This window comes from Gloeophyllum trabeum, assembly GCF_000344685.1.
Source record: "Gloeophyllum trabeum ATCC 11539 unplaced genomic scaffold GLOTRscaffold_00001, whole genome shotgun sequence".
NCBI lineage: Eukaryota > Fungi > Basidiomycota > Agaricomycetes > Gloeophyllales > Gloeophyllaceae > Gloeophyllum > Gloeophyllum trabeum.
The window spans coordinates 1,556,492-1,570,601 of record NW_006920410.1 but is presented as its reverse complement, the minus strand read 5'-3'; the positions used below and the strand labels follow the sequence as shown (position 1 = coordinate 1,570,601).

Below are 14,110 nucleotides of genomic sequence, written 5' to 3'. Positions count from 1 at the left end.
GAGGGCAGCCTGAGTGATATCCGGCAACGGAGGCAGGAAAGCCCAACGGATCCGTCCTTCGGCTAAGAGGCGGAGGACTGTTAGCGCAGCAAAAATCAGTCATGCTGCTTCCGCCCAGGAGCCCGAAAACACGCGTACTGGCATTACCGGCCCTCATCACATCTGGGCGCCCCGCCTTAGCAGTCACCCACCCTTTGTAGTTCGCATACGCAGTCAATATATCCATCGCGGTCCACCGCAGGACTGCCTGATCCGCGTGACTCTGAGGTTGCATCCCGTCTCGCCAGGTCCGCTTATCTTCCTTCTGGGGAGTCAACGAAGCCGGATGGTTCAACTTGAGAATCTGTTCCAACGGCAGCACCGATGCAGCGTAGTGGATACATGAAGGGATGGAAGATATGTGGGATATCGGGAGGATGCCGGAGAGGACCTGAAGCACGACATAAAATATTAGTATTTTAACGGTTCGGTGACTATTGATATCCCGACCTGCAGTTCCATCGGCACATAGCTGGGCATCACGAGTCCCGGACAATCCACGAAGCGTATATCGGGTGTCAGGAATAAAGTCTGGAAATGCTTGGTCTTCGGTGCATTATGAGCAACTTTCAATACTATCATACTGAAGAGAGCGCGCTCACTTTACCGGGTGTCTTGGAAGCCCTCACTTTGGACTCGCCAAAGAGCGCGTTAACCAGGGATGATTTTCCGACGTTTGGCTGCCCTAATACAGGAGGGTTGAGTACGCTCAGATACCCTATTGGCATATGGCTCACCTATTAACCCTATCGTCAGATACTCAGGTTCTGGAGTTTCGTCGTCGTCGTCAGCCTCATCCTTGGGACCTGCCTCGGGTTCTGGATGTGCTTGATGTTCTCTATGCTCATGATGCACATCCTTGACGCCACGGAGGGCAGCGTCCCAGTCTATAATCCTTCGAACCGGTGGCTGCCATTTTGCAAGTCTGTCCGGATCAGATTGAATCCTTTCGGGTGGTCGCAATAGCTCCTCGTGTACTTGCTTCAAGACGCCCACGAGTCTTTCGCGAAAAGTCTGAGGCAGACGAGCTTCGCGCTTTTTCTTCTTTTGGCCCGGGGCGTCTTTATCCACCTCATCGTGAACAACATAGTATGATTCGACTTGAACCACTTCGACGTGAGGATATTGCTTGCGCAAATAGGTCTCCCATGTGTTCGCGCGGGCAGCCCCAGATATATCCACCTTGGTTAGAACCAAGACGATCTTCTTACTTTTGTCCCTTGACTGGCCCGAAGAATGGGCTTCCAGATACTCTGATAATGAGGATGGAAAGTGCAGGGGAGGACAACGAGAATCCAATAGGACAAGAATGATCTGTGATAGCTCCGTAACGCGCCACCTACGAGATATGCATAACATACCGCATCAATACGTTTCACCGCGAAAGGAGAGGTGGACAGTGTGTAAGAGGTAGTCACGCACTTACAATTGACGCCACACCTCGAGATTGCGTTCGAAATAAGTTAGAGATGAAGGCATGCCATCACGCTGCGGAGATCCACCACCTGGCTCATCCGGAGAACTGATCGCCTCATTCCGCTTTGCGTCACGACCTGCACGCCATTCCTCTACAAGTGAATCCGTCTGAGTCAGCCACTTGGCGAACAGGCCCTCCTCGTTCTTTTCGACCTCTTTCTTAGTCATGTCGTACCTCCATTTGGGACGCTTTGGACATGTAAGCTGCTCTCCAGCCGACTGTATCCTTGGGGCGACAAAGACTGCGCTCGCACTCGGAATTGGCCTAGGAAGAGGCAGAGCCGAAGCCAACTCCTTGGCCTCTGCAAGGAACTGCGGCGATGGATTGATGAAGGAGGACTGTAGCTTTCGCGCAGTATCCACAGTATGCTGGTTCGTGTTCGAGCTCTCCTTGCCGATAGGATGGCCTGTAGGACCTCGTCTCGTCCTAGTGCGAGATTTGCGAGATTTCTCTTGATCTTGCGGTGCAGGTACATCGCCCCGCTTGATTGCTCTCTTGAGCTGAAGATCAGCCTTACGCTGTTTGGCTGACGCGGGTTTCCGCCGAGGCATAGCGTGTTAGAGACGCCGAATGTGCTTGTAAAGACTCGGTCGCAGTCAGCAGCACTTCAAGCTTGCATTGGGCCACTGGCAGCTCTGTTGATGGGGTCCACGTGGCAGTAATTCCCGAAACATCGGTTGATCACGGTTCTAGATCTAGGTACATAGTGACTTATCATTATGCTTACAGCACCTTGCTTACGACCATCGTCCGTAGCACTGGGCTGGCATATGTGGCCGTATAATAAAATATACGGTCCTCGACCTTCATCTCGCGCGATATAAAGCACCCCGTCAATGGCCTCGTCGACAGCATTCGTTGTAACCTCTTTGGTATCCATCCCTGCAGCTGCACTTGCTTACTTCTACACTAGACCCAAGGCAGTCACCCAGGCGTCCGACATGCCCAAACGGAACGTTGTTATAGTCGGCGGAGGCTCAGCGGGGGCCACAATTGCTCGCGAGTTATCAAGCAAACTCGATCCTTCGAGGTACACCGTCATTCTTGTCACCTCTCGACCAGAATTCCTCTACTTGCCTGCTGCGTTGCGGGTTCTCGTCGTCGACGGACACCCAATTGAAGACGCGTTTATGCCGTATGACCAGCTCTTCGCGGACGGGAAGGGGTCCATCAAAGTGGCTACCGTGACGAATATTGAAAATAACAAGGAGGGCAGAGGTGGTAACGTCCTGTTAAGCAACGGGGAAGCCATTCAGTACGAAGCCCTTGTCCTTGCCCCGGGTTCTATTTGGGATGGGCCACTAGCGTTCCCAGAGACGCAGGAACAATATCAGGACCACATACGGAGTTGGAGGCAGAAATTCCGTGATGCTAAGCATATTGTGCTTGTAGGCGGAGGTTCTGTGGCTATAGGTGAGCAACGTGGATATTGGTCTGAGTGCGCATCTAACTTCCCGCCTTAGAAATCGCTGGAGAGGTTAAGGACGTGTGGCCGGTAAGTGCTTATCGTGATGCACCGTGGTGCGGTCTCTCAGTATTTTGTAGCATAAAAAGGTCACCATTGTGCATGGCCAGGAGCATCTAGTAAACGGCACCTACCCGATGAAGTGGCGTACGAACATTGAGAAGCGTATGCGACAGCGAGGTGTTGACGTTATCCTGGGCGACTACATTGATGGTATACCTGAAGCCCAAGGCTCCATCACCACTCGTAAAGGACGGACGATAGAGGACGTTGATCTTGTCGTATGTTTGATTCCACTAATTTCGAGAATAACCCCTGACCTGACTCCGAATTCAGGTTCCCACTCGTGGAGGTCGCCCGAATACATCATTCCTCGTCTCTCTGCAGCCCTCCGTCCTCACGGAGCACGGCTTTGTTAAAGTCGATCCGACACTCCAAGTGAAGTCGCATCCGGGAATCTTCGCTGCCGGTGACGTCCTTGACTGGAAGGAAGTCAAGCAGGCCGCAAAAGTACATTCCCATGCACCTGTCGTCGTGGCAAATATCTTGGCTTACCTGGAAGACAAACCAGCTAAGAAGGTATACAAGGGAAGCCCGGAACTCATAGTCATTACGAATGGCAAGGTGTGTAAAGTTTGTTGTGCTCGGAGACGTCCCTGACTTCGCTGTCTGTATGAAGAACGGCGGATTCGCGTACCTCGGGCTGCTCTGGGGTTTGACGTTCGGCGACTGGTTTGCGCGTATGCTGAAGTCGAAGGATCTGATGGTTTCGGCTGCGCGGAAGGCTCTAGGAGTCCGATCCTGATCATGATGGGTCGGCGCATTCGAACTTCGAGCGAGGTGATCAGACCCGTCATTAGGTCCTACCTGCCCAGTACTGAACTTTTATGATTTTACTATAATGTAAATACTCCTCATTGACAGTAATACTCCATATAATAGCCCTCTTCATGCTGTACCTGGGTGTGAATGAAAGCAAAGCCCGTGATGTACTCATGATCGTACGTCGGTTCATCATACAGCACTCGTCGTTCGAGCCTTTGCTGAGCGTCTTTCCTGATGGAATCGATATCAAGCTCTGCATCAGACGAACCAGCTCGGCTGACCGAAGATACACAAGCAACGATGTACACGGGAGCCGCATTCTATCGAGCGAGAAAGATGCGGACATTTTTGGCTCCAGGCCTCGGACTGCTGCCGTATCTTGATCCAGGACCCATAAGCAGGAGGACGCTGATTGAGGTGCCTTCCAACAAGCCTCCATGGCCGCCACGCTGGGCGCATTCGCCTCTCCGCGACGCAGCAGCTCGCACTTCACTAGCACTACCTCGGTCGATTCGGGCATCGGCAGCAGTTCCCAGTCCACGTCCTTCGAAAGCAAGCGCATAGCCCGCGCGAGGGAGAACCAATTCACGTACAAGTACGGGAAGCGACACCATTCCTATGACCCTGAAAAAGCCCCCTATCCTTGCAGCTATGATAAAGATGTAATAGAACTGTGAGTTATGTGTGTCGCTCTTGGGCGCCTGCGTTTACCCTGCAGTAGAGAAGCGATCGACCATGCATATGCCATGTCGATTACTGGGTCCGTAACTATGGTTAAATGGGACGAGCAAGAGGACGGTCCGCCGCAGAAATCTTTGGACTTAGGTTGTGGGGTACGTTGACTATCGTCGCAGACGTGATCAGTGATAAACAGGATCGGTGGGAAGGCGGGGTTCTGGATTGTCAATGCTGCGAAGGAATGGCCCGACTGCCACTTCGTGCGTAATGCTGGATCATCCACGGTTGTTGTGGCTCAGAGGATTGCTTCTCGACTACCCTTCTAGGTTGGCTTCGACCTGGTTAACGTCCAGTTACCGCTAAAACTCCTGGATTCGTCTATAGGAGACAGAGTCACGTTCGTTCATGGAAACTTGTAAGCAGCCCCGTTCAGCATGAATCGTGAACCTTCATTCATCCTCACACACGTCTGCAGTTTGACGAACAGATTGCCCTTCGAAGAAGATGAGTTTGACCATGTACATGTGTCTGGGATATCATTAGGAGTCCCAGAGAACAAGGTATGTCGCCCCCATCATCAGCATCTACTTGTACTTAGCCGTTTTAAGTGGGGTTATATCTTCGAAGTGAGTTGGTCCTATGTCTCTTTTACCCGTATCTTAGATGATGGCCGCAAGGAAATAAACCGCGTGTTACGACCAGGAGGTGCCATCGAAGTCTCAGAAGAAGGTAAGCTCCTTTGATGTCCGGGCATTGTTAGATCCTGGTCCAACGCCCCGATTCTCCAGATATATATTTCCCTACGTTGCCTCGATGGTTTACGTCTCCGCTACGAAATCGAGTGCGACGCAATTCATCTGTACACCTTCCTGACGGCTCCTCGCGGATGTCAGATCCTTCGCCGCCTCAGTCTCCTGGTTCTTCCCATGACCATGCTCTTCTGGAATCGTTATTCTATTCGGTATTTCACAATCGTTTTATCAATACCCGACCAACCGGTGGGCTCCCTTCAAATCATTTTTTTAAGTTATCTGACAAGTATGTCTGGGTAGCTGTTATTCCTATCTATTTCACTTCGACCTTCAGACAAGTTCATTCAATCCCCAATATCAAGTTTCCCGTACCGCCATTCCCTCCTCCAATGCCGCTGCCGAATCAAAAGCACCCTCCGAGCTTCTCGCTGGCGGATTCTTCGGCCAGTAGACCAGATGAACTGTCGCAACCACCGACACGCCCAGCATCAAGTTCCTTCTCCTCATTAGTGACGTCGAATTCCAGTTCGCCATTATTGACGCATCCAGGCACGAGCCAAACAAGCTTTGCGTCATCCATTTTCCCTGACGGGCGTGTGCTCCCCGAGGCCCTGCGCAGGGAACTTTCAGCGTCGTCCAGTCAGTCGGGAGACAGTACTCCTCCTGCCAACAAACGCCCCACATCCGATTTTGTTTCTTCGACCGACAGTACATCGATCGGCTCTCACACAGAGCTGATACCCCACGACAAGCTTGCTCAGCGATTGACTGATCACACACTCGCCATTCATCTGTATCGAGCTTACCAGGGCGTACTGGCATGTCAGGAGTCCATGTGGGAAGAGCTGAAAGACCGGATACGGAATAGAAAAGATTCGCTGCAAGCGTTCGGGTGGGAAGATGACGAGGAGCTGGAAGGGTTAAAGCTGAGTCGCCAAAAGTTTGAACGCTTGGTTGAGAGATACCAAAGGTAAGCCCAAGTGTCTTATCTGGTCAGCCAGCTAGTTGACGCTGTTTTGCGCATGATTGAAGCGACATGCACGCCAGACTAGGGCTGTGGCATTCGTTATCACAGATAGGCTGGCCGCTCCCTCCTCGGGAACCTTTGTCCAGAGCTGAACATCTAGAGGAAGAGCGCATTTACCAAGCGATGCTCGACGCACGTCGACTAGCAGACGAGGAGGCCGCGCAGGCTGTTTCTAGAACAGCCAGAGTATTAGTTGGATATAAATTGGCTTGAGCGTGTAAGTTACTCTCGTATGTGGGGCTGTAGACTTGCAGTGATTGTGACGGTAAAGGCTAAGAGGGACTTCTTGGGTTTGGAGGACATTGATGGATGTATATTATGTCACTGTAAACACTGCACCACCAACATGTATATGCCCCTGCACGCTAATATTGATATTTTCTGCAGATCTTCCTGCGGACCTGCATGAGACGATCTATTTCCGGCACCGAGTGCGCCGTATTAGGAAGGCATTGACAACGTGGTCCTGATTTGTCTGCTACCTTTTTTCTGTTCAGTGAAGTTCACGACCCCGAGGCTGCTCACGGTCGGCCATGGCAGCGACCAAAGCTAAACATCCAGCTTCGAGACAGCCTCGGGATACGCACCCCTCTCCTGGTCATCTCAGTTCACCAAAAATCGTGAAGTCGAAAAAGGGGAAGAGTAAAGAGGAGGACGCTACATCCGTAGCGCAGAAAGGGAAGGGAAGGAAAGAGCCTGATGAGCTTACGGAGCATATAACATGGTCATGGACGTCGCTCACGGACTCATGGGTCAGTCGTCAACCACCTGTATTTACCAAGGATGGGAGGTACGTCTTGCACGAGGGAGTCTCGGTGCGCATGTACACTGAAGTGTTCGCCCAGCTACTTCTTCTCGATCGTAGGGTCGAGTGTGAAGATTTATTCTAGCACCACCGGGCAAGTCGTGTCAACACTGTCCGCGTCCCCGTCTGGCAGTTCTGCGTCTAAGTTCTCCCAAGGAAATGGTCACACAGACTCCATAACGGCGGCCGTCCTCAGTCCTACCAATCCCTTCCAGTTGATCACCGCGTCTTTGGACGGTTGTATCAAGGTCTGGGACTTCCTAGAGGCAGATCTCCTACAGACAATTGACCTCGCTCAACCTATACTGCACCTATGCGCGCACCAAAACTTCAAAGATCACGTTTTCGTCTCCGTCGCACGACCTGGTAAAAAGCGAAAAGCTGATGGTACGCGTCCATCGCTTGTTTGGAGTGCTTCTTATCATAACGTATCATTCCAGGGAGCTCCAAAGAGGACAACAATGCTGTTCTTCGGGTTTCGTTAAAGCCGAGTGCTGCTACGGCTGGGTCGGCGTACCAAAAATCCTCTGAGATTCTCGCCGTGGGGAAGACTCGATCGACGTGTGGCCTAGCTGTGTCTCCGAGCGGACAGTGGCTCGTAGCTGCTGCTGGACACAAGGCTTACGTAGCGCAGACTTCGGCTCTGAAATCTGGTTTTACCAAGTTCGTGTCCCCCGAGGCGCTCACTTGTCTGGCGTTCCATCCTTCAGAGGAATACTTCGCCACTGGCGATGTCAAGGGTCACATTCGGCTATGGTATTGTCTCAACGAGGAGATCATACGGAGCCACTCCGCTGTCGGTGTCGAGAAGAAAGCTCAGACAACAACCCTGCACTGGCACGCGCATGCTGTTTCAGGTCTCGCCTTCACGGTCAACGGTGCATATCTCCTTAGCGGTGGCGAGGAGTCCGTTCTGGTGATTTGGCAGCTTCATACCGGAAAAAAGGAATTTATTCCTCGCGTCGGATCGCCCATCTTGAGCATAGCGGTATGCAGGGCCAGGGACCGTGAAGAAGAGTATATCTTAGGTCTGGCGGATGCTAGTTTCGCCGTAATAGATGCTGGTTCATTAAAGATCATGAGATCTTTCTCTCGCATAAAGCTAGGCAAGTCCCCTTTAACAGACATATTTACATTCTTGACAGTTGTGAATAAATCATAGATTCAACAGCACCGCTAGGGAAACACTTGACCTCGTTTCCTGTACCTTTGGCCTACCATGGCCCTACCTCTTCTCTCGTACTACCTTCATCCCATCCATCATCCTTACAAACGTACTCCCCCACGCAACACAAACTGCTGTCGGAGCTCGAAGTCTCACCCTCGAATCGAGTCTCTCGACGGGACGAAAAGAGCCTAGAGCCATCTAGAGTACTTCGCGTCGCCGTCGCGTCAAGTGGAGAGTGGATGGCAACTTTGGACAGTCGGGAAGGTGATGATACTTTCCACAGGGAGATCTACCTCAAGCTTTGGCAGTGGAACGCCCGAGCTGGAATATGGTCGCTCAATACCAGAATTGACAGACCACATGGCGATAAACAGGTTTCGACTGTAGTCTTCCATCCTGATCGTCGTCGACCACTAATAGTGACCACCGGAGAAGACGGGAAAGTTAGGGGATGGGGGATTCGGACTACCGTAGACAAGAATGGAGGGCAGGAAGGTAAGCCGAGAGCTGACTTTTGCGGTGATCTTTCCCCTCATGAATGCCTTAGATTTCTGGGTCGCGCGATCTGCTCTCGATTTCCGGTCAGAAGTGCCGACGCACGCCTCATGGTCGCCAGACGGATCGCTACTGCTCGTCTCATTCGGCAGTCATGTCGTTCTTTGTGACTCTATAACGGGTGTGATCAACACAGCACTGACGTCGCCCCAGTGCAAATCTGCTCGTTCGGCCCATTTCGTTGGCACTGAAGGGCGATATGTAGCTGTTGTAGGATCCCACGATATTGTCCTATGGGACTTGATATCGCAGACAGGTAAGCTATGCTCCTTGATCCATTTATTTTCTATGACTGATCGCTGGTTACCTAGTGCGATGGCATCGCCGATGCTCCATCGCCATTAGTGCAGTCGTGCCCCATCCCCTTGATGATTCGGTAGCTGTATTTTATTCCTCGTGGGGTGCCGATCTTGTCACGACTGTCGAGGTCCTGTCTACATCATCAGAGAGGCCTATCAGGAAGCGCAGTTTACCCTTCCACCTTCTCACCGTTTCGCCCTATCCAGTGCATCACGTATCGTCCTCTCACAAGTCTCTATATGCGCTTGTTGCGATCACCTCGTCGTGGAATGTGGTACTTCTTGGTGACTACGTGGCTGCGGGCGACGAACAGGCTAGTTGTGCTCAGGTTATCCCTGATCCAGCGGGCTCTGCTCGTAGGCCGACTCTATTCCAGGATATCTTCGGGAAGTCAGCATTTGCGGATACCTCAAATCCGCGCTCGGAACAGATTCCAGCTACAAGCTCTTATTCATGGGACTCGAAGGATGCCGCTGCTGTACTTGATGGGCCTGCTCATCTAATACCACCGATTGAGAGCGTATTCGACTCCCTTATGGGTAGCTTCTTGAAGCCTCGGCTCCCTTGCTCCCAGGAGGCGGCTCACATAGCAGATGAGTCTGACGAAGGGATGGATGAAGACGTCGATGTCGATATGGATGTCACGCAAGACACTGCGCCGGTCGTCATTAGTCGCAGCTCCGAGAGGGTCGTTAGCGTGGAGGAGATGGATATGTTTGTTGAACTGTTTAAGCAACACGGTACGTCTTGCTCTTTTCAGGTCTAATGGTCACTAACACTCCTATACAGCCATCAATGGCCACCGTCCAAACATATCCCAGGTGAATGGGAAAAAAACCAACGGAACTCAAGTGCATCCTAATGGGTACACACCTCGTCACCCTGTTCCCGCTCAAACGAACGGCTACCATCAACTCAGTCCCCAGTCCGTCCTTTCAACACCTGCCAAATCACTGAAGAACGGAGTGCTTCATCAGCACAGCGGCAGTCCTGTGGCACCTCTCACGGCTGGTAAAAAGCGCAAGAAATCTCTAGGTTAGACGTCGCGTACAGTCCTGCTTTCGAAATGGTTTTGCATCTTATCCTTATCTTTGCTGCATCACATACATCATGTTATGGCTGCATTACCTGTTGTATGTCCCACACATGTTCCAAAGATCTCCATATGCCCTAGGTATATATTAATCACGAAACGCACGAATACAAACCGAGGATAAACACTAATGATGTGAAATGTACACTGTGAGATGAGCACAAGTAAGGCCTTGATCCGTCGAAGATATCCTGATCCCGAGACTAGTGCAAGGCGTGTTTCAATCTCAAGAGCATGGAGGCAGCATAAAGCAGATCCGGCGTGAGTACGGCTGGACAAGCAGATGGCGGAGACGCAGGTGTAAGAGGCGTGTTCTTGAACAGCAGTGAACCGTTGTGGAGGTACTGCGAATTCGAGCCTGGGATGTGGTTATCCATGGAGCCTGAATCAGGGGGTCCAGCTAATCGCTTGCGTTTCGCGGACCGATTGTAAGTACATTCCTGCGCGCTGATGGTGGAGTCTTCTGTGCCCGAGCTGGTGTCTCCAATGCTATGGTTGGAGATGGGGCTGCGAGGCTCGATAGACCGGTATCCGATCCTGCATCCCTGAGGCGGGATATTGGCCAGCCCAAGTCCGCTTGACATGTTCCTGGTATCGCTGGAGAGGTTTCCGGATTCTGAGATTACACGGGTAGAGCTGCAAGATTCTTGAGTAGGGTGGCGCCAATCGGTGCATGGACGTTCTCGTCCGTGGCCTTTCGCTTTCTCGTACAGTCCGCCTCAACGGTAGGAGTTTGATACAGACGCAGGAGTTGGGCAGATGCGATGGTCTCGGGAGAGGTTCCGGCGAGGTCCATGATCTTCTTTCCAGTCTGACGTCTGTTCTGAAACCATACATTCACAGTCTTGAAGTCCCTGTTCCGAGTGCGAGTGTTAGGAGCCAGGACACGGTCCGGTTCAATGTGCCTACAAGGATAGCTGATCCGCCAGCTCTTGTTTCTCCGTCCTACTTGGATGAGTGTTTTGTTCAAAAGTCGACACTAGCCGTTCGAGCTGCTCCTCGGTCATGCGATGACGCGTACGCCTTGGTTCGCGCTTGGCTGACGGGAGAGGAGGAGCATTGAAGTTCACGAAGTTTCTGACTAGAGCAGAGCGTGCGTCTCGCTTCTGCAGGATTCGGAGAGAGCTTCTGGTGGTATCTGCGCTCATTGTGCCAGGAGACCTTCACTTTGAACGGGTAAGGAAAGAGTGTTGGGCCAGACAGTCCGCTGGCAAGGACAATAGTGTGTGTGATGAAGAGACGGAGTTCGCGAAAAGGAGGACAATAAGAGGACAACAAGAGGACAGAGACGAGCGATTCTTCGCCTTTTATGAGGTGCCAGCACCACGGTGTGACACGGTGAAGGGAAGCTGGCCAACCCCTCTGAATGTATCACCCTCCAGTACGATCACGCGATTGGACACTTCCATGACATGCGAGCTGATATTCGGGAGCATAAGGATGTACAGCACTAGTAACGGTAGGTCGTACATACGGAGACTCGACGTTGCAGGTGACCTAGGCCCATAAGTTCGATTCACTACGGAGCGAAGCTGGTCGTCGTAGCTCCTGAGATTCGGGGGAATTCTGACCAGCAGGCAATATCCAGAGCTCGGACGCTTCTTGTAAATCCGCCACATCGTCCTTTTCCAAATCCGCGAGAAGGCCTTCACCAGCGTAGATCTTCTTGAGCGGGGCACCGAGCGCTTGCCTCTGTTGAGCAAATTCGATAACCGAGTCCACGTCCGCGACATGCACTTCGAGAAGCGCGAGTTTCGGACAGACAATCGCCTTTCCTGACTTCAGCGGATAATTCGAAGTCAAGATCTCTTTGGGAGGGTCTGGCGTTGCGCGGAGAGCTGGCTGCTCCGTCGACGATTCTACATACAATAGAGCGTCGAACACACAGCTCTCGCAGGTGTTCTTCGCTTTAAAATATCGCAGGTCTGGCGTGGATAAGAACCACCTGATCATAACGTTCACTGCATGGTCATTTTCGGACGTCTCAAGCTCCTCGAGCGCAAGGTACCGCAACTCCGGAAACCTGCCCATTAATCCAGAGAAGAGTATTATGCAGTCCTCTGATCCCATGTGTGAAAGCGTCAGTGACCGCAGGCAGGGTGCGGTGAACATGCAGAGGAGGCAGGAGACATTCGAAGGTGCTGTTTCGTAGAAGGTCAAAGAATGCAGCTGGTCCAAGGGAACCGGCTCGACATCCATTCCCTCAGCACTCAGTTTCTCGAATCCGGCACCAAGTCCCAGTTCCTCGAGATTCGGACAGCACCTCAGTATGCGAGGGAGGTCCATGTCAAAGTTCGGCAGGTTCTTGAAGTGGGTGCTCGATATTTCCAGCGAAGTCAGGTTTCCGAAGGACGACTGAGACCATTCCACCGTTACACCGTCCAAGGCAAGGTATCGGAGGGCCGACGCCTCGCTGCCCAAGAAAGGTAAAGGTGCTTGATTGGATATCGTTGGCAGTGCTTCTCGACGTTCAGCTTCCAGCCGACGGATTTCGAGGTGTTCGAGACGCGCAGGTACTAAACCCGCAGAAAGTGCATTATACAGAATCTGGAATGCCAGATCGCACATGGGACTCTCCAGTCCGACTATCAACGTCCGCAGCTGGGGCAGCTTCGGTGCAATCAGATGTAGTAATTGATGCACGATATGTGTATCAGCTTTACCCGCATCCAGCGACGACAACGGTGTAAGTTGCAAATGTTGAGGAAGTGCGGTTATCATCACGTCCAGCACTGCTTGCGAGGCTCTTTCCAGCCACGCAAGCGAGCGCTCCATGCAAGGCGATGAAAACGTTCCAACACTATGTCTCCTTAGTCGAAACCACACGGTGCTCCATAACACAGGATCGCCAATGGCTAATCCTCTCCAGTGTCTGCACACCCATGTGAGGTGCAGACGGGAGTTGACAGCCTCCTTGGGCGTCCTAGAGGACAGCGCAACAAAGCGGAAGATGTGGGACAGGATCTCGGGCGGAAGATCGTTGATGGGGAATATCCGCCAAAGGAGCAGATAGCGAGCGAACGAGAAACTCTGGTATGCGTCTTGCCGGCGCCAGTAGTCGGCTTGCGGGATTGTATCGATCAGCTGTAGACGCCGCCCATATTCCCTGGCTCTCTCCCTAACAGCTTGCACTTGGTCGTCAGTGTACCGTCGGGTGGGTTCCTCTTCCATCATCAGCCTACAGCGTAGGATAGACTCGTCGTTCCAACGGTATCCGTATTCAGCATTCGCGCTAGGTCGTCGTAAGGGGGTTGGTGGGGTTGTGTTCTTGACGCTCAAAAGCTTGTACGGTCCCTGCGAACGCAAACATGAAGACAGGACCAAGGTAGCAAGGACGTGCACACTGACCTTCGCCTGAGGTTGAGGAATGAAAACCGGAACCCCCACAGATGGGTTGATGGAAAACTGCACGGGCGGACGTTCGGATAACATTGAGAGGTGACACTGATAGATAGTGGCGAAGTGGTAGCTGCTAAATAGCAATCCGTACAAGTGGCGTACAGCCGGAATATAAGGGAAGCAGTCACTGATAAGCTCTCCTTGTGTGTCCCCTCATCGACGAAAGCAGTACACTTACCGTGGTTCTCCCTAAGGCAAGTCAATGCGAAGATCCAGGACTGGGGGGAAAGTCCTCGGAAGGGGGGCACAAAGGAACGCGAGGGTATATAACCGATTGGGAACAAGGCCCCTTCTCATCCAGCCTCGTGTCCTGAAGTACGCCACTGGCTAGCATGCCCCGGAGCCGCACCCGCAGACTCTGTGCTCGCTGTCGCTTTCCCAAGGCGGTGCCGCGACGAACGACGCAGGCGGTGTCCGACTCATTGAGAGGCACCGAGCGTAGGAAAAGGAAGGTTCGGCCAACGTTGGGACCCACAAACCACCGGCAATTGTTTATTCCACCGGTCCTACAGTCGCCGTCTCTTCGC

At 52.3% G+C, this 14,110-nt stretch overlaps 6 protein-coding genes across 6 annotated transcripts; 3 read left to right on the top strand and 3 right to left on the bottom strand.

Moving 5' to 3' along the window:
- Nucleotides 1–27: 27 nt before the first annotated feature.
- GLOTRDRAFT_11706 (uncharacterized protein) lies at nt 28–519 on the bottom strand (the record flags this gene model as incomplete). The annotated part of the gene is made up of 3 exons (XM_007861917.1): nt 28–77; nt 139–430; nt 490–519. Coding segments are annotated over 3 exons (372 nt in total), but the record flags the coding sequence as incomplete, so codon positions are not given.
- Nucleotides 520–2,457: 1,938 nt separating this feature from the next.
- Nucleotides 2,458–3,786, top strand: GLOTRDRAFT_124193 (FAD/NAD P-binding domain-containing protein; the record flags this gene model as incomplete). Its single annotated transcript, XM_007862657.1, has 5 exons — nt 2,458–2,929; nt 2,980–3,011; nt 3,062–3,262; nt 3,318–3,605; nt 3,661–3,786. 5 exons carry the CDS (start codon nt 2,458–2,460, stop codon nt 3,784–3,786), a joined length of 1,119 nt encoding a protein of 372 aa, XP_007860848.1.
- A 457-nt stretch (nt 3,787–4,243) lies between these two features.
- Nucleotides 4,244–6,662, top strand: GLOTRDRAFT_68046 (uncharacterized protein; the record flags this gene model as incomplete). Its single annotated transcript, XM_007862656.1, has 10 exons — nt 4,244–4,479; nt 4,528–4,639; nt 4,694–4,744; nt 4,811–4,899; nt 4,960–5,044; nt 5,093–5,110; nt 5,162–5,213; nt 5,273–5,482; nt 5,537–6,206; nt 6,269–6,662. The coding sequence occupies 10 exons, from the start codon at nt 4,244–4,246 to the stop codon at nt 6,474–6,476; spliced, it is 1,731 nt and encodes a 576-aa protein (XP_007860847.1). The 3' UTR covers nt 6,477–6,662.
- Nucleotides 6,663–6,769: 107 nt separating this feature from the next.
- On the top strand, nt 6,770–10,690 carry GLOTRDRAFT_52582 (WD40 repeat-like protein). Its single transcript, XM_007862167.1, has 7 exons — nt 6,770–7,053; nt 7,109–7,434; nt 7,509–8,174; nt 8,231–8,731; nt 8,784–9,047; nt 9,103–9,831; nt 9,881–10,690. The coding sequence occupies exons 1-7, from the start codon at nt 6,797–6,799 to the stop codon at nt 10,129–10,131; spliced, it is 2,994 nt and encodes a 997-aa protein (XP_007860358.1). The 5' UTR covers nt 6,770–6,796; the 3' UTR covers nt 10,132–10,690.
- A 32-nt stretch (nt 10,691–10,722) lies between these two features.
- Nucleotides 10,723–11,049, bottom strand: GLOTRDRAFT_108954 (uncharacterized protein; the record flags this gene model as incomplete). Its single annotated transcript, XM_007862655.1, has 1 exon — nt 10,723–11,049. A coding segment is annotated over exon 1 (297 nt), but the record flags the coding sequence as incomplete, so codon positions are not given.
- A 275-nt stretch (nt 11,050–11,324) lies between these two features.
- On the bottom strand, nt 11,325–14,002 carry GLOTRDRAFT_135118 (uncharacterized protein). The gene is made up of 3 exons (XM_007862654.1): nt 13,762–14,002; nt 13,533–13,656; nt 11,325–13,478 (listed from the first exon to the last, which is right to left on the bottom strand). The coding sequence occupies exons 2-3, from the start codon at nt 13,614–13,616 to the stop codon at nt 11,682–11,684; spliced, it is 1,881 nt and encodes a 626-aa protein (XP_007860845.1). The 5' UTR covers nt 13,617–13,656; nt 13,762–14,002; the 3' UTR covers nt 11,325–11,681.
- Nucleotides 14,003–14,110: the final 108 nt, after the last annotated feature.